The sequence below is a fragment of the Bos indicus x Bos taurus genome, chromosome 1 (genome assembly GCF_003369695.1).
Source record: "Bos indicus x Bos taurus breed Angus x Brahman F1 hybrid chromosome 1, Bos_hybrid_MaternalHap_v2.0, whole genome shotgun sequence".
In the NCBI taxonomy this organism is placed as follows: Eukaryota; Metazoa; Chordata; class Mammalia; order Artiodactyla; family Bovidae; genus Bos; species Bos indicus x Bos taurus.
The window spans coordinates 117747282-117771248 of NC_040076.1; the positions used below are offsets into that span (position 1 = coordinate 117747282).

Below are 23967 nucleotides of genomic sequence, written 5' to 3' on the forward strand. Positions count from 1 at the left end.
CAAAGAATACTTACTTCATTCATATTAAATTTGCTCCCTGCTGCCTTTCCTGTGCCTTTCTGCACACAAACTAACTTTATGTCTTAAAACCAAATCACATAGCGCAGTTCTTTTCAAGACACTTATAACAGCGATTAAACTCAAGCCATGTGGCAGCAACAGGGTATATAACTCAACTTAAGTGAAGACAATATGAACAGCTATGACCAAATTTCCTGTAAGGACAACTCCATCATGATCGCCATCTAGCGGATAACAAGTGAAAGACACATCCCAATTTCAGATATGTTAAAACATGGGGTAATAAAGTGTTATCTTGGAATCAATTCGGGGCTTAGAATCTTAGAATCAATATATCAACATGGGGCTTCCCTAGTGATCCATACAGTAAAGAGTCTGCCTGCAGTGCGGAAGACCCGGGCTCGATCCCTGGGTCGGGAAGATCCCCTTGAGAAGGAAATGGCAACCCACTCTGGTATCCTTGCCTGGAAAATTCCATGGATGGAGGAGCCTGGCAGGCTACAGTCCACGGGTTGGCAAAGAGTTGGAAATGACTGAGCAACTTCACTTTAGAATCAATAAATGTATAGTACGTACAGGAACACAAAAAGGTCTATGAGTGGAACCAGGAAAAGGCTTTTGCTTTTTAATCATTTCTGTATTGATGAATCTGTTATGTATTATTTTGTATGTATTATAATGTATATATTATGATGTATTATTTTTAGACATAAGATAATTTACAAAACTTAAATACACATAAGCTAAAAATTAAAAAAAATTTATTTGTATTAATGGAAACTGAAGCCTAAAAAAGAAAAAAAACAGGTTTTTGTTTTGTTTTGTTTGGGGAGGGGGGGCACATGGCTCATGGGATCTTAGTTTCCTAACCAAGGATCAAGCCAGAATACCTGGCAGTGAAAGCACACACTGGGCCACCAGGGAATTCCCCAAAACAGGTCTTAAAATTATTGAATATTATTTTTCCTGTGGACTATGCTAAAAACAGTAACTTGATAAAATAGCCTACCAGTTCCTATCCCTCCCCCAGATATGTCACTTAAAACAGGAAAATTTATTTTGTTTCATCCACAAAGTCTACAAGGCAGTGTAATGGAGTTTGCCAATTAATTTAGCAGAACTCTCTAGTCCTTTAAAGAGTGGCCAAGAAGGTGCTCCTTTATTCCAGGTCCACATGCCTCAAGTTTCCCTCCACAGCCAATTCCTTTTTATTAAAAGGATGCTTGCTCTGCGATCAAGGATCCTCCTTATCCTTATTTACTGATGGGGCAGTTTACACCAATACGTAGGAAGCCCAAGAAAACTACCAATGTCGAGAAGACTCAGAGGGGATGCCCATCTTTCTTACCATTGTTGCTGTAATTCTCTGATGATGAAACAAGGAGTCAGGACAAAAATAGTGCATTCAGACTGGCACCTCAGTATCATCAAATGTATAACAGAATAGGTTTGTGGTATATATATTTACGGATTTTTTAAAAAGCTTTTATGGCAATACATGAAGCAGAGTGCACAAAAGATGGTTTTTCAGCTTGATGAGTGTTCCCAAACTGAACATACCTGTATCAGGAACCAGATATTAACAGCACTCCAGGAGCTCCCTTCATCATCCCTGTCAGTGACCACCCGCCTCCCCATCCAATCAGCAATGTCACTACATGGACTTTGAAGAGCTTAGATCAGATTTTGCCTAATTTTATACTTAACATAAGTAGAACCAGACATACAGCAGGTTCTCTTTTAGACTTCTCTCAGTACTGTATTTCTCAGACTCATTCCTGCTCTTCAGCAACCTTATTGTTAAGATGTATTTGGCAGATCTTACATTTTCATTTCTCTATAGTATTACATGGTATGAATATACCAAAATGTATTCTACTGATGAGCATTTGGGTAATTTATAGTAGGCACTATTACAAACAGTGCTGTTATAAACTTTCCAGTACAAGTATTTTCATGAACACATGTGCATGATGTTTATGTACAAAGAAGAACCATAGGATATCAAGCTGGATCACAGTTTCAAGCTTTAGTAAATACCACCAAGCAATTCAGTTTTCCAAAGTGGTCTGAGTTACCATGTTTTAATTGGAATATTCAAATAACCTAAACTTAAAAATCATACTGAATATAATTTTGTTTTAACACTTCCAAAGTATTTAGAACTGTGAAACTGCAGGGTAAGTGTTATGACAGAATACTTTGGCTGATAAATTACACTGTTAATGAAGTCAAAAAGAGACGGATAATTTTAAAAAATGGTTTTATTTAAAAGACTGTTTCAGGCTGAAAAGCCTTAGACTTTCCTCCCTTCAGTTTGAATGGCAACCATACAATGAACAAAATTAAGAAGAGTATGTGTGCGTGCTCAGTATCTTTAGTCATGTCTAGCTCTTTGCGACTCTATGGACTGTAGTCCACCAGGTTCTTCTGTCCATGGGATTTTTCAGGCAAGAATACTAGAGTGGGATGCCATGCCCTCCTCCAGGGAATCTTCTTGACCTAGGTTAAGGAGAGTATATGCAATGATAATGTCAACAAAAATGCTGAAAGCAAGGGAACAGAGCATCATTCCCTTTGTAAGAATATAAAAGTAAAAGCATGAAGAAAAAAAAGTGGTGAGCTGTTTTGTTAGTGAATACCTGAGGTTATTAATAATTAACAACTGCAGTAATAGCAGGCAGTTAACATTTGTTGAGCCATGGCGCTGAGCACTGTGTGTCAGGCACTATGCCCTTTAAATGCCCTAATTCATTTAATCTTTTCAATAACCCTATGAGGTAACTCCTATTGTTATATCCTATTGTAAAGAGGAGGAAACTGAGTCTCAAAAGAGTTAGGTAACTTGTCTAAGGTTACACAGAGCAGGCATGTAATCCCAGGAAGTCTGACTCCAGACCCTACATTCTCAACCACTCTGCCATACTCCCCCTGCTGGACAGAAAAAAACAAACAAACAAACAGGTGAAGAACAAAATGGGCAATAAGAAGAGAAAGGCACATTTACAAAAATGAACAAATCGTTAATCTAAAAGGCAGTTAAGGTTGATTCCAAAATTTAATACAACCATGTCAAATGATAAAGATGTCAATAGAACCTATCATAACTTTTACATTCAAACACAGACAAAAAGAGTCACACTGATCAATCAGACTTTATCAGCTAACATGTTCCTAATGTGTGACAGATTAATTTGTTTCTAGGATGTTAAAAAGATCCACTGCCATTTTCTCTAATGCTTTGTTAGACCATTCTTCTAAAATCTACCAGTAACTTTCACATACAAGGTACGCTTAATTTCCTTTTCACAAATTGCTGGAGATTACTCTCCTCTTAGGCAGTAAAACACCCCTTAACCATTACTCATTATTTTAAGTTCAATAAGATAAAACAAAATAAAAACAACATGAAGTACAAATGCACAGATCAGAGAAAATTATTCTATGTGAGGCAGTAACAGAAAAGGTGATGTTTGACTTGGTTCTTAAACTTTACTATAGTTCAGTCTGGTGCCCAAAGCTAATATTCTACTATAAGTGATCTGACCAATACAACAACAGACAAGAAATATCACACTTTAACCTTTTCTAGATACTATATGTCAATTGATGTGCCATAAAACCAAATTAGGTTTCTGACAAACACGTTACAGTCCTTTCAACAAAATTTTGACATGCTGCTACTAAGCTATATTTCTTCTCTTTTCAGAACCTATCTTTTAAGACTTGAGGGCAGATTTAATTCTAGTATCAATTTTAATTCTTAAAAATAACAACATAATATATAAAAATGTAAAGACTGTTGCCTTGAGTTTTACTTAACATAGAAGTAGTTATTTGTCAGGATTTTGATTTTGTAAATCTCAAGCTCTATGAGGAAAAGTCACCTGGTACATGCTTCTCATTCAGCATGCAGAGATATTGCTTCACTCAGGGGATGTATTTTGACATTTTAGAAAACAAAATCACTGCGCCCTCTGGTGGACAATGCTTTTTAGTTAGTAATAGGTTGCATACTATTTCACCAGAATACCCACTCATACCATTATCATTCTTTAGAAAAATTAAAAATTGTCACTTCAGTCTGAACAAACAGGGATTTACATGGTGGAGTTAGCGGTAAACAATCCACTTGCCAATGCAGGAGACATACTGAGACACAGGTTTGATCCCTAGGTCAGGAAGATCCCCTGGAGGAGGACATGGCAATCGCTTAAATATTCTTGCCTGGAGAACCTTCATAGACAGAGAAGCCTTGCAGGCTATAGTCCACAGAGTCACAGACTTGACATGACGGAAGTGACTTTAGCACACATATGGTGAATCAACAAAGTGGAAAATTAAAAGCTCAAAAGACTGGTACACTTGTAGGACTTAATATATCCAACAAGATGGTTTCTTTAAAACTGAGGAATTTTAAGTGAATTGAGCTTACTCTGTAATTATATGTCCTTTAGGACAGTCTTCTATATTGCCATATAATCAATACATATCAGTAAGGAATATTTATTCATATTTTATAGTCTGTAGTACTTGGCAAATCCTCTAAAAACATAAAAGCTTTAAATGTGTTAATCAATTACAGAGTTGTTAACAAAATCTTTGATAACAAAAAGTTCAGAAACAAATACAGAAAGTAAATCTGTGAAAACTTAAAAGACAGCAAAGAAATTCTCCTTCAGTTTTACAAACAAAAGTGAATCCTGAGTAATATGTCATCATAACTGTTTACAATTTGTCATTATCACAAGTCAGTCATGTGCTCAGTATCTAAGTCATGTCTGACTCTTTACAACCCTATGGGCTGTGGCCTGCCAAGCTCCTCTTTCTATGGGATTTCCCACACAAGAATACTGGAGTGGGTAGTCATTTCCTTCTACAATAACTCAGTTACAGTTGAGCACAATCTAGTTAACTAAAGTTGAATATAATCTGGTTATCAGGCTGATGAACGGGGTCAGACTTAAAATTACTGATAGCAATGGTCAGATCCTAACTACTGAAATTATCCCAGTATGCAGTATTCAAAGAGAATGGTGAATAGCAGGAAGGGGTGGTACAGGTACACAGATAAAATTAAGGAGAACAATACAAAATAATAAGTGTTGGTATCGGTATTGGATTTTCGGTTAACTTCAAAGATGATGATCACCGATTTCTTTATTAAATGAAATAAAAAATACAGTAAGTATGGGAAAAAATAAATTATTTCACCATGGCAAACTCTAATTTAAAGAAGCTTGATACTATCAATCTCTCCGAAGTGGTCAGAAGTTCATATACCAGCCATACACAAGAATACTTGGTTTCCCATTTCCTTGTCAGCCATTGATTAAGACTTGTTTTTTCCCACTGATCTGATGAGTGTGAAACAACCTTTAATTATACTGTACACAAGGAGATAATTTTAAGGCTATTCAGTATAACACTGTAATAGCTAAAAACTGGAATCTTACATATCTACCAACAAAAGAATAAAAAAATAAATTGTAGCACAGTCATAAAATGAAGTACTATTCTTTGAAATGAATTAAGACTATATAATAACATGAATTTCAAATACATTGTAGGATGAAAAAGGCAAGTTTAAAAGCCTCATGAAACATATAAAAGCAGGCACAACAGTGTTTATAAGGTAACATGTTTTATAACATTAAATGGGAAATATACACATAAATTTTAGGGTAATGATTATCTATGAGAGGGAAGATAAGGGAACCTAATTGGGACGATAAAAAGAATGTTTCAGTGGTATTGGTAACACTTTATTTCTTCTTTAAAAAATGGTAAACTATTCGCATCTAAGTAGTAGGTATATTGGATATTCTGTTGTTTCCCTATTCTGTTTCCAATATTTCATAATTTTTAAAATTAAGAGCAACCTAAATGTATAATGACACAAGGGATTGGTACATTATGGTATAATTCCAGTACTGCAATAAATTACAGAATTTCTAGTGATGCAATGAATACATATATTTTTACATGAAAAGATACCCATGATATTGGATATGTTATGATATTGCCAAATTTTAAGAAGTTGCAAAGTAATATATATAAATGGATGATTTTCAAATTCTTCTTTTCACATCCTACATCATCTTAATTTTTATAGTGACCATATATTACTCTTATAACCAGAAAAATAGGTTTTCATGGGCAAAGGAATAAAAAAGTACCTTTTTTTTTAGGTAATTATCAATTTTTACCATATCAAATTGATAAAGCCAGCAAGAAAATCTAATGAAAACTACTAAGCGAACGACAACAGAAATGCCCAGCATTTCTGGTGAAGCAGGGATGTACGTAGGCTGACTACGTTGATTTACAGTATCAGAACCTAAGCCTCCTTTCACTTCCAAGGTGGCAAGAGAACAAACAGGACATTGCGGGTGGGTCCAAGGATGGTGGAAGAGACGAGGGCCCAAACTGTGGAACAAAGGAAAGGAACCAAGGTTGGCTTTTAGGAATTCCACATAAGATGGGTGAGATGCCGTGGATTTTCTCATGCACTCTTTTCAGGCCCTCCCTTTTATGCTCTCTCCCAGCTGCCCCACAGCTAAGTGATAAGCTACCATAATGAAATAATTCTTCATTATTTTCTATCTCTAATGAGATTCTATATTCCTTGATTCAGTAATACGTGAATAAGCAATCATCACCTTTGAAATTAACAGGAAAAGGCTTATTTTATATGTTCAAAAGTCACTGAAGAAGCACTCTTTGAATATGATCGAAGTTTGTGCAATTGAAAATGCCTTTGTATTTTAGAATTCTCCTTTTATGTATAGCCAGGTGGTTTTATTCCTTATTTTGATGGCCCTAATTCCTTATTTTTCCTTCAAATAGGAAATTCTGACCTCTGTTTTAGCCAACAAATTGAAGGTGACATTGCAACAGTTCATAGTTCTTAGGAGAGAGGCAGCCATGCACATTCAGCCTTAACCAAGACTTCTTCCTATCACAAAGCTGTCAGGTGTCTGGGCGGAAAAACACAGCAGCAGTCCTGAATCTGTCTTGAGTATCCGCTGCAAAGGAAGCAAAGGAAGTCTCACACACAACCACACATTTCCTTGCCATATTTGCATTTTCCTTCACAGCAAAAAAAAAAAAAAAGAACACCCACTCTCTTCTAATCTCATCTTTACATTAAACAAAATGATTTCTTATAAAATAATCCTAAAATTAACTAGTAAATTTATTTTCAAAGAATAGTACAGTTTGCGAAAAATTAACTGGTAATGATGCTATAAGGCACTAATTTAAGAATAACGATCAGAAAAGAAAAAACTAATTTTAAGAGGAAATCCTTTTTATTTGTACCTTTGTCTGTTTATGTATGAGGAAAGGCAGTCAAGGACGAATCTGCCTGCCAACATCTTTATCCTCTCTGTCTTCTCATTCACATGAAGAACTTAGGCTGAGTACCAGGCTACAAAAACACTGTATACAAACATCATGGTACCAGATTTCCCTGGTGGTCCAGTGACTGAGACTCTGTGCTCCCAGTGCTGGGGGCCCTGGTTCGATTCCTGGCTAGGGCACTAGATCCGACATACTTTAACTAAGAGTTCATCTCTCTCAACTAAGACCTCATGCAGCCAAATAAATAAGTATATGTCAAAAAAAAAAAAAAAACGATCATGGTAAATCCAGCCCAAAGGGCGTTTTGCTGAAAACAAGATCTGCCATTGACAGGAATACTCAGCTCAGTTCAGTTCAGTTCAGTCACTCAGTTGAGTCTGACTCTTTGCCACCCCATGAACCGCAGCACGCCAGGCCTCCCTGTCCATCACCAACTCCCAGAGTTCACTCAAACTCATGTCCATCGAGTCGGTGATGCCATCCAGCCATCTCATCCTCTGTCGTCCCCTTCTCCTCCTGCCCCCAATCCCTCCCAGCATCAGAGTCTTTTCCTATGAGTCAACTCTTTGCATGAGGTGGCCAAAGTACTGGAGCTTCAGCTTTAGCATCATGCCCTCCAAAGAGCACCCAGGGCTGATCTCCTTCAGAATGGACTGGTTGGATCTCCAGAAACCCCAAATACTAGGCTTACCTTTCAGAGATAATCTTGATTTGAATTTTTAATAATCATTATTATTCCCTCTACTTGTCAAGGCACTTCTTAAAAGCAAAGAAACAAGAAACCTAGAAAAGTTTGATCCCCCTGAGACTGGCCTTTGGTGTATAACTGAATTATTCCAATGATACTGATAATATACAGAGAATCTAATCAGAAACTCTGCTAGCATTACTAATCTACATGATAAAATCTTGACTATGCAATAATGATGCTTCAGTAGTTGGGTATTCTTTCAAAAAGGTAAAAATAGGGGCCTATTTTACACTATACAATAAAATAATCCTGAGCAGATTAAAGACCTCCCAAGCATGGAGTGAAGGGCATGGGAAAAATTTACAAATTTTGCAGTAAACAGAGAAAAATATTTCAAGACCTCAGGGTAGGGAAGGATTACTTAAGATATAGAAAACTCAAAACATCAAAAAAGATGTCTACATTAATTTAAACTTAGGCATAATTTTAAAAGACAATTTTAAGTTAAAAAGCACAAAGAAGAAAATATTTAAAAGGCAATATAACTAAAAGATTAAGAAAGCTGAGCGCCAAAGAATTGATGCTTTTGAACTGAGATGTTGGAGAAGATGCTTGAGAGTCCCTTGGACTGCAAGGAGATCCAACCAGTCCATTCTGAAGGAGGATCAGCCCTGGGATTTCTGTGGAAGGAATGATACTAAAGCTGAAACTCCAGTACTTTGGCCACCTCATGTGAAGAGTTGACTCATTGGAAAAGACTCTGATGCTGGGAGGGATTGGGGGCAGGAGGAGAAGGAAATGACAGAGGATGAGATGCCTGGACGGCATCACCAACTCAATGGACATGAGTTTGAGCAAGCTTTGGGAGTTGGTGATGGACAGGGAAGCCTGGAGTGCTGCAGTCCATGGGGTCGCAAAGAGTCGGACACAACTGAGCGACTGGACTAAACTGAACTAAAAGATTAATGTCTGGACTCCTAAAAGTCAATAAAAATTAAAAATTTACAAACCAATACAAAAATGGGTTAAAAAGCAGACAAACCAGAAGCCTGCTTGACCAATAATGCTATATCTCACTAATAATTACGTAATGCTACGTGCAGGTAGACGTAAGAGATGTGGGTTCAATCCCTGGGTCAGGAAGACCTTCTAGAGGAGGGCATGGCGACCCACTCCAGTATTCTTGTCTAGAGAATCCATAGACAGAGGAGCCTGGTGGGCTACAGTCCATAGAGTCGCAAAGAGTCAGACATGACTGAAGTGACTTAGCACACATACATGCACATCTCACTAATGCTTGCTATCACTAATTATTCAAGAAATCCCAAGTAAAAGCAGTAAGATAGCACTTCATACCCCATCAAGTTGACAATCCTTTAATTCTGATAATAAGTCTTGGCAAGAATATGGCAAAAGAGTAACACTTACTTGTAAGTTTTTATTTTAGTGAGGCAGGAGAGAGAATGGAATTACAACATCAAACTGAGAGGTTAAAGACTTTCTGTAGTGTCTAACGGGGACTCTCAGTAAGGAACTTCTTGTGAGGATCTAACTCTGGACAATAAACACACCATACAATATGTCATTATCAGGTCTCTTATAATGTATTTAGACTTAAAGGAACATACTGATGTCATACATCTTCCTTTTGGATCTGAGGCACAGCCAATAAGGTCTCAAAAAAAAAAAGGTTTTCTGTTAAAGGTACTGGCTAAAATATATAACCAATATATAACCAACTGGCTAAAATATATAACCAAAAACAAAGAGTTTCCCCCAGGTAAAAATATCAAATCTTTCTTTTAAAACTTCAACAACACTAACAAGACATATTTTAATTCTTGTAAGATTCACATTTTTACATTAAAGCTAAAATTTTCTTTTGTTCCTATTAGCTTAATTGGTGCATATGTAAATTGAATCAAGCAATTTCAATTGATATGTTATATCATATATATCTAATCTTTTATAAATGGTGGAATTGAGTGATACTATTATAAAATCTATAGATTCTACAGAATTTTTTTACTATATTTTATACTAATATTTTATACTATTATAAAATATACAGATTCTATCTACAGAACATAAGCCTACAAAAACTATCCCAACCAAACACTCTGGACAAAGCTCAAAAGTAATAATATTTCTCAGCTATGTCTCTTAATGCTATAACCATACAATATTTTTAAATTAACTTGGTTATATTTTTAACACATCTGTTTAATCAGTTTTATAGACATTACACTACTGTGAGCCATGTCCACTTTATAGTCAAGTCCTCCTTGTAAACAATAAGAAGTAGGCTAGCATTTGTGAATTCTGATTCTGGGCAATGGCAAGCCAGTCATGCAATTATAAAAGCTATCTATAATGATCCAACAATTTGCAATTTGTTAGAATACTCTCTTTACTATCACTGTATTTCACCTATTGGGCTTGCCCTATAATTACAGGGTAAAAGCAGGCAGATATTTGACGCTATTTTTTTTCCCCAGGCAGTGAATAAACAACAGTTGTCAAAGTACCTTTTAAATGTAAACTAAATGTACAATGAGCTTCCCAGGTGGTTCAGTGGTAAAGAATCCACCTGCTAAAGCAGGAGACTCTGGTTCAGCCCCTAGGTCTGGAAGCTCCCCTGGAGAAGAAAATGGCAACCCACTCCAATATTCTTGCCTAGGAAATCCCATGCACAGAGGAGCCTGGAAGGCTATAATCCATGGGGTCGCAAAGAGTCGGACATAACTTACTGACTAAACAACAAAATTTACAATAGCACAGAAGAGCTACAATAAGACTATGGTTATCAGGAGTTAATGAAACTCTTTAAAACAAGCTTACTAAGCAGAAAGGTTCTTCAGTGAAAAGGGATGGTTGGACTCTTTATGTGGAATGGAAGAAAGGCTGCCAACTCAAAATCGCTGATAATCAGAGAAATACAAATTAAAACAAGATAATTCTTTTGCCCATCACATTGGCAAAAGTTTAAAAGACTGATAATATCCAGGATTGGCAAGGGTGTAGGAAAATGGATATTCTCATACCCATCAATACAGCTTTTTAGAAAAGTAATTTAGTGCATCTAAGAAAATTTTATATATAAATACCCATGCACTCATTTATTACACGTCCAAACCTCTATCTTAGCAAAATAACTGGCTTTAGATAAGAAACCAAAATATCTGAATATTTATTAATAGAATATGCATGGTCATTCATGTTACAAAACACCAAGCAAGGCTGCGCAAAGATCTCTAAGACATAATGCTAATATGGGGAGGTGGGGGAATCAAATGTGAATACTATAGTGGATACCTTTCTTTCATAGTGCCCAAATTTTTTGAAACCACTGTTTCCACACTATGATCCTACCTTCCCAAAGTAGACCAAAACAACAAAAATAACAATAACAACAACTATATTATCCAGCCTCCCTCACAGCCAGGTATTTCACTAAAGTATTAATAAAGCTAGTAACTGTGTGATCTCAGTTCAGTCGCTCAGTTGGGTCCAACTCTTTGTGACCCCATGAACTGCAACACACTAGGCTTTCCTGTCTATCACCAACTCCCGGAGCTTGCTCAAACTAATGTCCATTGAATTGGTGATGCCATCCAACCATCCCATCCTCTGTCGTCCCCTTCTCCTTCTGCCTTCAATCTTTTCCACCATCACGGTCTTTTCTAACAAGTCAGTTCTTCACATTAGGTGGCCAAAGTATTGGAGTTTCAGCTTCAGCATCAGTCCTTCCAGTGAATATTTGGGACTGATTTCCTTGAATATCTGGTTTGATATTCAAACCTGGTTTGAATTTCCTGCAATTCAAAAGCATCAATTCTTCAGCACTCAGGTTTCTTTATGGTCCGACTCTCACATCCATATACGACTACTGGAAAAACCATAGCTTTGACTAGACGGACCTTCATCGGCAAAGTAATGTCTCTGCTTTTTAATATGCTGTCTAAGTTTGTCATGGGCTTCCCTGGTGGCTCAGAGGTTAAAGCGTCTGCATAGCTTTTCTAGACTGTGTGGTCTAGAGTCTGTCAATTAGAAAAATCCAGGTGATAGATTTGAGGAAACAGTTCGGCAAAGGGTATCTCTTTGACGAGCTTGAGTAGACATAGAGGCAGATTGTTTTAAGACCACAGAAGCTTCTTGGTCAGAGACAAGGTTCTGTGCTTTTCTCTGGTGGTCAGTGGCTGCCATCAATCTTTTATCATGGCAGTTCTACGAGGTGCTTCTGGGTTTTATTGCTGAAACAGTCTGGAAACTGCTTCTCCAGGCTACGATACTCTCAACATCTCTATCCCTTCATAAATTCCTTTCTGGATAAATTAGCTAGAATGGGTTTCCTTATAAAAATTAAGAAACCTTTCATATACATAATGATAACCACTTATGAACTTTACAAGTTCATAAATGTATGAACTAAAAAACACTACGTATTTAGAAAAGGATCTGAAGACTATGAGAGCACATAACAACCTGATGATGAACTCTAAAGAAGAAATATGTATAGGTGAGGAAGAGGGTACAGCAAAGCTTTTTCCTTTTTCCTCTACATACCTCTTTTCTGTTTAAATATTTTTACAATGACAAACAGTTGTATAATACTGGGATTTTTTAATAATTTAAAATCTTTGAAAAACTTAAAAACTGGTACATCCTACCCAGAGATGCCTGGTATCCTAGTTGAGAATAACATTTTTATGGCACTTAAGTACGGAATTAAAAAAAATTAGAACAAACTGAAAACATTCTGTGGTACATATATACACAATTTCATGTATTCTCACTTACATAACATAAAAACCTTATATTGAAGCACAGAAGGATTTTTTTAAGCATGACTCCAGAGGTAGAAGAGAAGAGAATAATATGCAACTATAATACACAAATATAACTTCTGAAACTTTAAAGTTAAAAGATGAAGGACAACGATCTGAGGCATATAAGACAAATAACAGATTAATACTTTCAATATATATTCTTACATAGCAATACGAATGGACATTTTAATTTAAAAATGGGAAAAGTGCATTAGCAAAAATTGGACAAGCTAAATATCCACAGTAAAAAAATTAAACAAAATTATTCAAAAATCCATAGTATTTCATGATATTGCAAAACCATGCAGTCACAGCAAACTAAAAGGCAGATCCTTGTCTACTAGCATGAAAAGATGTTCCACTTTACAATTAATTAAAAATGGCAGGTAACCAAGTGACATATTTCTATTAGTATTAAACATAGGTTCATTATATGTACATAAATATATATGCACAAATATTCGTACATATATCTCAACAAACACACAGCACATATTCTAGAAGAACAGATCTGAAATAGCAAATGCCAAATGCTAATAGCAGCTAGTTCAGAATAATAAAATACAATCACAAGTAATTTTCACTTTCTTTTTCATACCTTGTCAATAGTCTGAGCCCTTTATGAATGAATACATATAGGTTTTATAAGTAACAGTAAGAAATATTTTCATCCTTTAAACAAACAAAGAGCAATAAAGATAACTTTATTAAATATCCTGTAATTTTAATCATATATTACTATTTTCTTACCTTTAAACCTTCAGCTGGAAGTCTATAACCAAACCTTGCTGGAAGGTCATCAAATGTCTGAGATGCATTTTCAAAATTATACTAAATATAAAATTAAAAACAATCAGGTTACAACCAATGTACACATAACATTAAAAACAAAAAGTTTGTTAAATTATTTAAATTGTCATTTCCATGATTCTGATTTACTATCACAGCTTATCACAATTCAACTTTGTAAATGCATATCCACTAAGAAAGGAATATATTGATAAAATTTACTACATATACAACTGTTTCAATTGAATTCTGATTTCATGTAATTATTATTAAACAGAAGCAATAATTCTGTTAACATTTAACTACCTACTGTTTTCCTCACTTTTTCCCCATAGACAATTCCCTAGCAAGGAATTTTCTAGACAGATTATTTTCCAGTAAGAATTTCATTTTATTTTCTCTATATTATAAGGGTCTAGATATAAAGCAAGCGATTTACTGGATTTCTGGATCTAGCTTTGAAAGATGCCTTTTCCCCAGAGAAAGAAGGAGTATCAAACCATCCTTTTAAGACTGCCATTTTTTAAGTAATCTGAACACTTTTGTCCAGGACTGAAAATGAAAGATCTAAACTCAATGAAATACATACACATAGAAAGCTGAAGGTATTCAATCTCTTTAATAACTACCCCCCCGTTCCTTATAGATACAGATTTCTATTCTACAATATTTCAGTCCTCCACCAAAAGAGAACAAAACAAGGATCTGCTATACTTTTATAATGAAAGATAACAGTAATGATAATTGTAAAGTGAGCTTACTGTATTATTTAAGATGCTGTGTTCAATGTGCTTTAAGGAAAACAAAAGAAACAAGGAAGACATGAAACTAAACAAAAATGGTAAACAAGTAACTTTTGAAACATAGGTGAAATTTACACAGTGAAACAGAAGTTAAGGTAGCTGTCAGTAAACTGTAGGTGAAAGACAGAAAAAAGTGAACACAATCAGTTTGAATATAGATTAAAAGGATGGAACAAAGCAAGAGTGCTATGTATAGACAGCGCAAGACAGAAGGATGATGCAAATCTTAAATATTCACAACATGGATTAGATCACACATCCAGATTGCTGTCCTTAAATCAAACACCCACTGGGGATCCTCATTCTAGCCTCATGTGTCATTTGCCAGAGACAGGTGGATCAACAGCTCTGCAGGTTAACAGCAAATTACAGCTGCATTCAGATGTAAATACCTCAGGTCTCTCCACCAGAGCAAGCAAACACTGGATCCAGACACTTTCCATCTGTTAAGTCCCCTTGTTCATCCTCAACTATACCGTAAACATACTGTCACCAGGGAAAGTGGAGGCAGCATACAGACTTGTTACTGTTCAGTCGCTAAGTGGTGTCAGATGCTTTGTGATCCCACGGCTTGCAACCCGTCAGGCTCCTTCTGTCCATGGGACTTCCCAGGAAAGAATACTAGAATGGGTTACCATTTCCTTCTCAAGGGGATCTTCCCAACTCAGGGATCAAACCCTCGTCCCCTGCATTAGCAGGTGGATTGTTTACCACTGAGCTATCAGGGAAGCCCAGCATAGAGACTGGACAAACTAATAACAGGAAACACAGGATTCGGGTAGTGTGACTCTTCACCCTATCCTGTGTATTAACATACCCATCTTTTATCTATGCTTCTCACTGTATGTTTGTAATAAATTCAATAAATTGTAACTCAACTATCCAAATTTGATCACTGAACCTATCTATTCTGTTACCTCTGGGATAATCAGCCTGGAAGTATACTTGAAAGCCAGCAATGCTTCAGAGTAAATTCTTATTTTAAAAACAATTCATATTTGCAGAGTACTTTATGGTTTACATATGAAGAAGGAAATGGCAACCCACTCCAGTACTCTTGCCTGCAAAGTACCATGGACCAAGGAGCCTGATAGGCTACAGTCCATGAGGCTGCAAAGAGTCGGACACGACTGAATGACTTCCCTTTATGGTTTACAAAGTGCTTTAGTCAACAAAGTGCTTTTACCTCCATTATCACAATGTATCATTTAATCTCTTAATTAAAACATCCTTCTTTAATTGATTTGATTAAATTTTGATCAGCTTTGAGCTTGAGACAGCCATTTAACTCCTCCAAGGCCAAACACACTTGGCCTCTATTTAAGAAAATAGATCTAGATCAACACAAAGAAAAAGATAGATGTGTACAGGCAGTACTTTTTCTAAAGTGTACTTTTAAGATTAGGAAATGAAAAACCTACAGCTGTGCTAAAGTACTCTTTTATAACTTCCTATTACTGAGGAGTTTCATGCTTTTGGCTAGAATTTCAGAAATAAAATATCTAGCTTGAACTATAGTACTTGTAATACTGGGACTTGGAATCCAAGTTTTGTTAGTGAGAGTCATTTTGAAATTGCTTTGCCTTTCCTCAGGAAAGCAAATGTTACTTTGCTCACATTGCTTTTTACAATCACATTGTTAAAAAAAAAAAAAAAGTTTCTATCATGAACAAGACAAACAGAAACATCTTTAGTACAAAAGTGCTTTACTTTTTTAGTACAGTGGGGAGCAAGGGGGCCACTGCTGCTCATGAAATTAAAACACACTCACTGTTAAAATAGAAGTAAAATTATTCCTCTCTGGAATCTCAGGCTCAATGATTACTGTGCTTTAGTTTTAATCTCCTTATTTTGAAAAAGTCTCTTCCTAACTAGTTCTCCTTGACAGCAGCCCTAACAGAAATTTAATTCAATTCTGTTGTTCACTCGCCAAGTTGTGTCTGACTCTTTGTGACCCCATGGACTGCAGCATGCAAGGCTCCTCTGTCCTCCATCATCTCCCAGAGTTGCTCAAATTCATATCCATTGAGTCGGTGATGCTATCTAACCACCTCATCCTCTGCTACTCCTTTCTCCTTTTGCTTTCAATCTTTCCCAGCATCAGTGTATTTTAATTCAATTTAAAAAGCAACAAATGGCTAACAATTATGGAACATTTAAGACATCATGCTAAACATTTATTCAGGTATTCACCTATTTAATCTTTAGGACAATACTATAAAGTCATCTATTATTATCATCAGTCTAATTTTACAGACTGACTACAGAATAAAATACCCTGCTTGAAAATAACTTGCTCTCGTAAATAAGAAGAACCAGGATTCTAATCCAGGGAGTCTGGCCTCAGATTCCTGGCTTTTAACCCACTGCCCTATACTGTCTCTTCTCCAATCTCATTTTCATAAGTAAAGTGAAATTTAAGAGATGTTATATCACTTAAGGACATGGAGTCACAGAGTGGTAGAAGTGGAATTCAGCCCAGACTGTAATTCCATCGCTGGAGCTCTGAACTTACCTTTCTGTAGGATCCAATCCATTCACATTACAAAGCACTAGGGGCTTCTCTCCCAACTCTGCCCATTGACCCCTGGACACCTACCAAGCAATGAAATGTCTCTAACAAATCTCTACGACAGAATCAAAGGGCAGATTGGAAATAAACAAAATTGGGTTATTTGACTCTCTGAAATACAGAAGATGAATACTACTTCTCAACAAGATCATGGTCCAGCTTGAAGCTAACTAGTCACTGTAGCCTACGGACCTCGGAATATTCAACATTCATCTGGTTGTCTCTAAAGTATAAGGCCCCTGCCAGTTCTAAAGCTCCACGTTTCTAGATATAAACTTACATAATTAATAACTTCATATTTCCTTTTGGGTTAAAGAAAAGAGAATGAATGGCTAATAAAAACAACAATAATCTAGAGTTCCAAGGAATAAATGCTATTAAAAGAAAATATAGAAGAAGGAAATTTCCAAGGAAAAAACTATTAATCAACTCAAATATTTAGTGAACTCCTACTGTGTGACTCTTACCAGGTACCAGAAACATAAAGTTTAGTAAGACAGAGTCCTGTCTTCCAGGTACCCGTGACCTGGGGCACTTACTGACCAGTCAGCAATACACGATACAGTAGCATCTCGTATCCTGTGTGTGTGTTAGTCTCAGTTGTGTCCAGCTCTTTGCGACCCTTTGGACTGTAGCCTGCCAGGCTCCTCTGTCTATGGGATTTTTTAGGCAGGATTCTGGAGTGGGTTGCCATTTCCTCCTCCTGAGGACCCTCCTGACCTTGGCTTGAACCCGCGTCTCCTCTGTCTCCTGCACTGCAGGCAGATTCTTTACCCACTGAGCCATGAGGGAAGCCCCCCATATCCTCTCAGAACTTACCAACTAGTTGGACAAAACTGTTGCCAGCAAATTAACAGTCAAGTGGGAGAGTTTAACTGCCAAAAACAAAATCATCTGGCATACAAACAGCATGACTTAACACTGACTATAGCTTTTCAAAAGCAACATTCTAATACCTGTCCAAAATGGAGCCAGAATCAACCTGATTTCCAACTTATTTAAATTTTATTATTACAGATACAGATTATAGTGATGTTCTTATTCAATTAAAAGAAAGAGCTAATGTTTTCAACCTTTTAACTCCCTTCCTCTGAATGACTGTGTTACCACATCTGGTTCCTCTGCCTCAATTTTTAGTTCCCCTTTTTGCCTAGACACATAACCCCACAACCGACTCCCCACCAGCTATCTCTGCATTCCTGTCAGCCTCTATCGTTAATGTCAATATAAAGACCAGATTTAAGTAGCTCTCATGCTGAACAGTTCCTTCACTAGAAGACATCAACATACATTCCACACTAACCTGCCTGAGGCACAGGCAGCACTGCTGGCAAGGACTGCTTGGTCTTCTCTAATATTTTGTGCTGTATCTAAATTAAAAAATACTATTTAAGGGACTTCTCTGGTTGTCCAGCGGTTAAGAATCCGTGCTTCCAATGCAGGGGGCACAGGTTCCATCCCTGGTTGCGAAACTAGATCCCATATACTGCAATGAAAGCTCCGTCCCACACATGGCAACTAAGATTTGGCACAGCTAAATAAATAAATAAATACATATTTTTACATACAACTTAAACAGTCACATAAGACCAAGGGAGTGAGTGAAAGATGATGAGAATGATAATTATAATGAAGATAAAAAGATAAAACATTTACTATGTGTAGATACTATTCTAAACAGTTTATTTAATCATTATAACACTCCATTAATACTAATTAATATTAATTAATTTTAAACATTAATTAAAACATAACATTAATTAAAAAAAATTAAAAATGGAGGCATTTAGAATGACCAAGTATTTTGATCCATATCACATAGCCAGTCATATTCACAGAGCAATCCACTGAAAATCATTTAACCCTTCACATAGCTGAACCATAGAATAGGTGAACAATTCACTTCAGGTTAAGGAAAAAAAAAAAGAATCTGCCTACAATGCAGGAGACCCCAGTTCGAGCCCTGGGTTGAGAAGATCCCCTGGCAATCCACTCCAGTATTCTTTCCTGGAGAATCCCATGAACTGAGGAACCTGGTGGGCTACAGCCCACAGGGTCACAAAGAGTTGGACACCACTGAGCAATTAACACTTCCACCTCAGGTGAAAAAGAAAGACAGACAAGGAGTGGCAGATGTCAGAAAAACAGAAGGGAAAAAAGGTATGGAAACCAGCCTGGCTCTCTGAAGTTCTGCAGTGATGCTAGGCCCTTCCACAAGTGCCACAGTAGGAAGAAGCATGGCTGAGGACCACAATAAAGTTTGGTCAGCAACAATTTTGGCCCTTCTGTTTCTTACCTAATATTAATAAGCAAACCGCTTGCACCCAGAAAGAAAAACCAATAAATCCTTAGCATAGTACCAAGAGTATAGGTGTACCCACACAAACATATCACATGTACAGATACGGTTAATTCTTCTTTTTCTAGCTTCAGAGAAATGAGAAATAGTAAGTATATACACTCCCTAGTACAGAGGACAGTGAGACAGTAGCTCAGAAAGGACTGAAAGATTTTGATGAGCAGCCTTCTTCTCTAAAAATATTTCTACCCACCATCAAAGACAAAATCGTTAGGCTTCTCCTCTGGACTCATTAACATTAAGTTAAAAACATTTATGGCCATTTGTACAATTTTTAAAAATATCACTATCAAAGTCATTACAGATACACTAGTGAGCAAGAAAAAACAGCAAGATTCTATGTAAACACATAGCATGTAAATCAATGTGGGCACCAGCACTCAAAAGAGAGCGCAAACACTCTCACAAGCAATATTTATCAGGTACTTATTGTACATGAGATCTTATGTTAGAGATCAACCAACTAAGAAACGAGCACTTACACTCGCAAGTAACAAATATGTGTACGAACTTACATGTTTGTAGGTAAACACTTTTTAAGATTTCATTATTTCATTATTCACTCTATCATTTAGAACTTAAAAAAAAAACTTTCTTTAAGGGATGTTTTTAGACATGAATAAATTTTACTGTTTAAATTTACTTACTGCTAAAATGTCTGCTTCTACAGGCAGGAGGTTTAAGAATGCAAAGAGCTGGACAGTCAAGATGGTATAGACTTGTGTGGCCGACAGCATGAGCATCCCTATGGAGAGCAGCATCTCGCTGTAAAATCACCTATAAGACAAGCAGAGAAGCAACAGTAAGTTCTGGGGCTTTGTCTCTGAAAATAAGTTATATGATAGATTCATTCCTGATGCCCAAAAATATCTTTTAAATTATAAACATGGATTAACATTAAAATGAAACTAGTATTTCAAAAGTGTAACTGTTTGCACAGATTTGGACATTTAAGTAAACAGTGTTAGTCAATACCTACTTAACTCATGGAGATGAAGTTCTGTTTTAGCTACATAATAAAGTAGTTCTCAGTTTATAGTGTGTGTTGGTTGCTCAGTCGTGTCTGGCTCTATGTGACCCTACCCCGCCAGGCTCCTCTGTCTGTGGGATTTCCCAGGCAAGAATACTGGAGTGGGTATAGTACAGCTTGTCTACTAACTCAATTGTGGGAGAAACTAGATTTCAATCAAAATAATGATTTAAAAATACACAAGCACCTTTGACTTAACATTTTTTACAATCTTAAAGAATTACAGTAATTTTAAAATATAATTTGTAAATGTACGTTTTACTTATCTTTGAATATTATACCCACATTAGAGAATTTTTTGAAAAAATAGCCATTTATTATAAAGTAATACTTTTTGTCCTTTCCCTATCAAAGGGACATAACAATACATAACAATACATAACACACCTTTTTGCCTATCTCCCAATGGCACTAGTGTAGCTACCTCTGCCAACCTCATCCAATTTTCTACACGAATCTTTATCTATCTTACAGCAAAAAGATGCCATGAAAGAACTAAATGGTTAAATATCAAAATTCTCATTGGGAAGCCTCAACCAACTGTATAGTATATTTTTTAAATGGTGAGAATGAAGTATGCAAAGACAAGAGCCTATATAATGAATTACTTCTTTAACTATCACAAATTCATATAATGACAATTCTGATGACGACTGCTGCTTCTAAGGGCTTTAGACTTAGAGACTACCAGATAGACTCAAACTCTGACTCTCAAACACACTGAAAGAGAAATATTCTTGAATAATTTTTGAACTACTGTCTTGCAAAAGCCATTAATAGCAGAAATGAAATAAAGGTAAAAATACATTAAATGTATAGATCTGTTCAACAAAGACAAAAAATAAATTAGTGGTTTCCTGGGATGGGGCTAAGAGGGAGACAGGGGGACAGACAGGAATGGAAATGACTGCTCATGGAAATGGGGTTTCTTTTCAGGACAATGAAAATGTTCTAAAATTAAGACTGTGCCGATGATTGCACAACTCTATAAATTTACTAAAAATAACTGCACTTTTTACTTTAAATGGGTAAATTTTATGGAGTATTATATAATTCAATAAAGCTGTTTTTAAGATTTATAGATTTACTGATATGAATGTCTTAGGTAAAATACATTTTTATAATATATCTCTGTTGAGAAAAAAGTTAAACACAGCAGGCCTGAGACTGCTATCCTTAGAAAGATCTGCTTGCAAGGTTGGCCAATTATTGGCATCTGAGAACTTAAGATTTCAGGAGGATTGCTATCAGTCCCTGATAAGAACAGCTCATTGTGTCTAAATGCTGCAAACAATGTGGTTTACGGTGGATACCTTCTTCCTTTCTGGGAGTCTGAGAATTTGGTGCATGCTGGGTGGAGGGCGCCTACCTGAAGAGCCCTCACTCAGTACCAACCCTGAGCACTGAATCTCTAATGAGCTTCCTTGGTAGACATTTCACATGTGTCATCATAACTCATTGCTGAGAAATTAACCATATCCCCTGTGACTCCAGAGACTCTTATAAGTTCATGCCTGGTTTCTTCTGGACTTTTACTCCATGCACCTCTTCCCTTTGCTGATTCTGCTCTGTACCCTTTCACTGTAATAAATCAGAATCATGAGTAGTCATATGCTGAGTCCTGTAAGTCCACTAAGATAGCGAAGCAGTGAACTTGGAGGTGGTCTTGGGGACCCCCATCATAACCACAATATACCATTTCTGGGCAGAAATCACACCATAAAAACATAAAAATTCTTATAAAATAAAGTGTGGTTGCTACTAAATTTTACTAGAAAGAATTAATATACAATATACTGACCACTGACCTGTTTGGCAAAGGTGAATAAGAAGTATGACTTCACTCGTAAAGTTTTGGAATTCCCAGCTAACTTTAGGGGAGGGAGAGGAAGAGAGAGTTTAGAGGGAAAATAACTCTAATGATAGGAATAATAATAATCCCAACAACTATAACTGACCACTTACTAAGTGCCAGGCATTGCTCTAGGCATGTTATTGAATTTAACTCATCTAATCCTAACAACACACTATTAGGTGTCATTCCATAGTTGGGAAAACTCAGGCCCTATTAAGTAACTTGTCCAAGATCAAACAATGAGTAACAGCAGAGCCAGTATTCAATCCCAGGCACTCTGCCTCTGAAGTCTACATGCTAAAGCCCAACTGAAAATAGCATCAGTACCCCAGGCCGGTGTCCAAAAGGTAGAGGAATGGACCTATGCTCAAACAGGCACTCAAGGACTTCAGCCCAATGCTCATGGCACAGTGGTCACTGTGGTATCAACTTCTTTTGCTATGTGTGTGTCTGTGTGTGTTTGTAATAACATCAAGTAGGTTTTGGCTATACATGTTTGCTTTTGCCGCCTTTTTCAAAATAACACGTTCAGGAGTTTCTAAAGTCTATTTACAAAACTAATTCTTATTCTAATTTCATTGTAGAAAATGGGAGAAAAATTGAAATCATTCATAATCACCAAATAAAAGAACAACCAGTGTCTATATTTTGAGGTATAACCTCCCATTCTTTTAGCTATATGCAAATTTAAACATATATATTTAGCAAAACTGGAATACACTACACTATACATGTTTTGTTAACTATTATTTTCACTTACTGCCTTATGAATATTTTCCTAATTCATTACTACATTCAAAAAAAAATTAAATCACAAACCCTGTACCATTAACATCCCCTCAAGAACCCTAATAGTACATGAGGCCCTCTAGGGCTTCCACCCCTTTCAAATCTTTTAAAATTATTTCATATATTGGGTACACATATCTGACTGATATATAAAATGAAAACTACTGATCTAAAACGTGGCGTATAATGACCACAAGATACCTTGTACAGATATTCTTTAATAGATTTAATGGAATCCCCATTACTGGAGGCTGGATTAGCTTCTTGCTTTAAACTTTTTATTTTATATTGGAGTATAGCTGGTTAACAATGTGTGTTAGTTTCAGGTGTAAAGCAAAGTGATTCAGTTAAACATACACATGTACCTATTCTTTTTCAAATTCTTTTCCCATTTAGAATGTTACAGAATATTGAGCAAAGTTCCCTGTGCTATACAGTCAGTCCTTGTTGGTTATCCACTTTAAATACAGCAGAGTATACATGTCAATCCCAAATTTCCTAACTACCCCTCCTCCCTACCCTCCCTCCAGTAACCGTAAGTATATTCTCCAAGTCTGAGTCTGTTTTGTAAAAAAGTTCATTTGTATTTTTTTTTAGATTCTACATATAAGCACTATTATCTCTTTCTCTGACTTACTTCACTGAATATGACACTCTCCAGGTCCATCCATGTTGCTGCAAATGGCATTATTTCATTCTTTTTAATAGCTAAGCAATATTCCATTGTATATACATATACCACATATTATTTATCCACTTATTTGTCAATGGACACTTAGACTGCTTCCATGTCTTGTTCTTTGTCCATTTTTAATTGGGTGGTAGTTGCTGTTCAGCTGTAAAAGTTCTTTATATATTCTGCAT

The 23967-nt window shown here is 36.3% G+C and overlaps 1 protein-coding gene across 2 annotated transcripts in view; it reads right to left on the reverse strand.

Moving 5' to 3' along the window:
- The window catches only part of RNF13 (ring finger protein 13), a 127278-nt gene that overhangs the window by 82941 nt on the left and 20370 nt on the right, over nt 1–23967 (reverse strand). For both annotated transcript variants that reach the window (XM_027543655.1, XM_027543651.1), the window contains 2 exons: nt 20077–20206; nt 13657–13737 (listed from right to left, as the gene is read on the reverse strand). Coding sequence is in view for 1 of the 2 variants with exons in the window: in XM_027543651.1 (XP_027399452.1) it covers nt 13657–13737; nt 20077–20190 (195 nt within the window). In the remaining variant the exon portion in view is untranslated. Of the gene's footprint in view, nt 1–13656; nt 13738–20076; nt 20207–23967 lie in introns of those variants that run through there.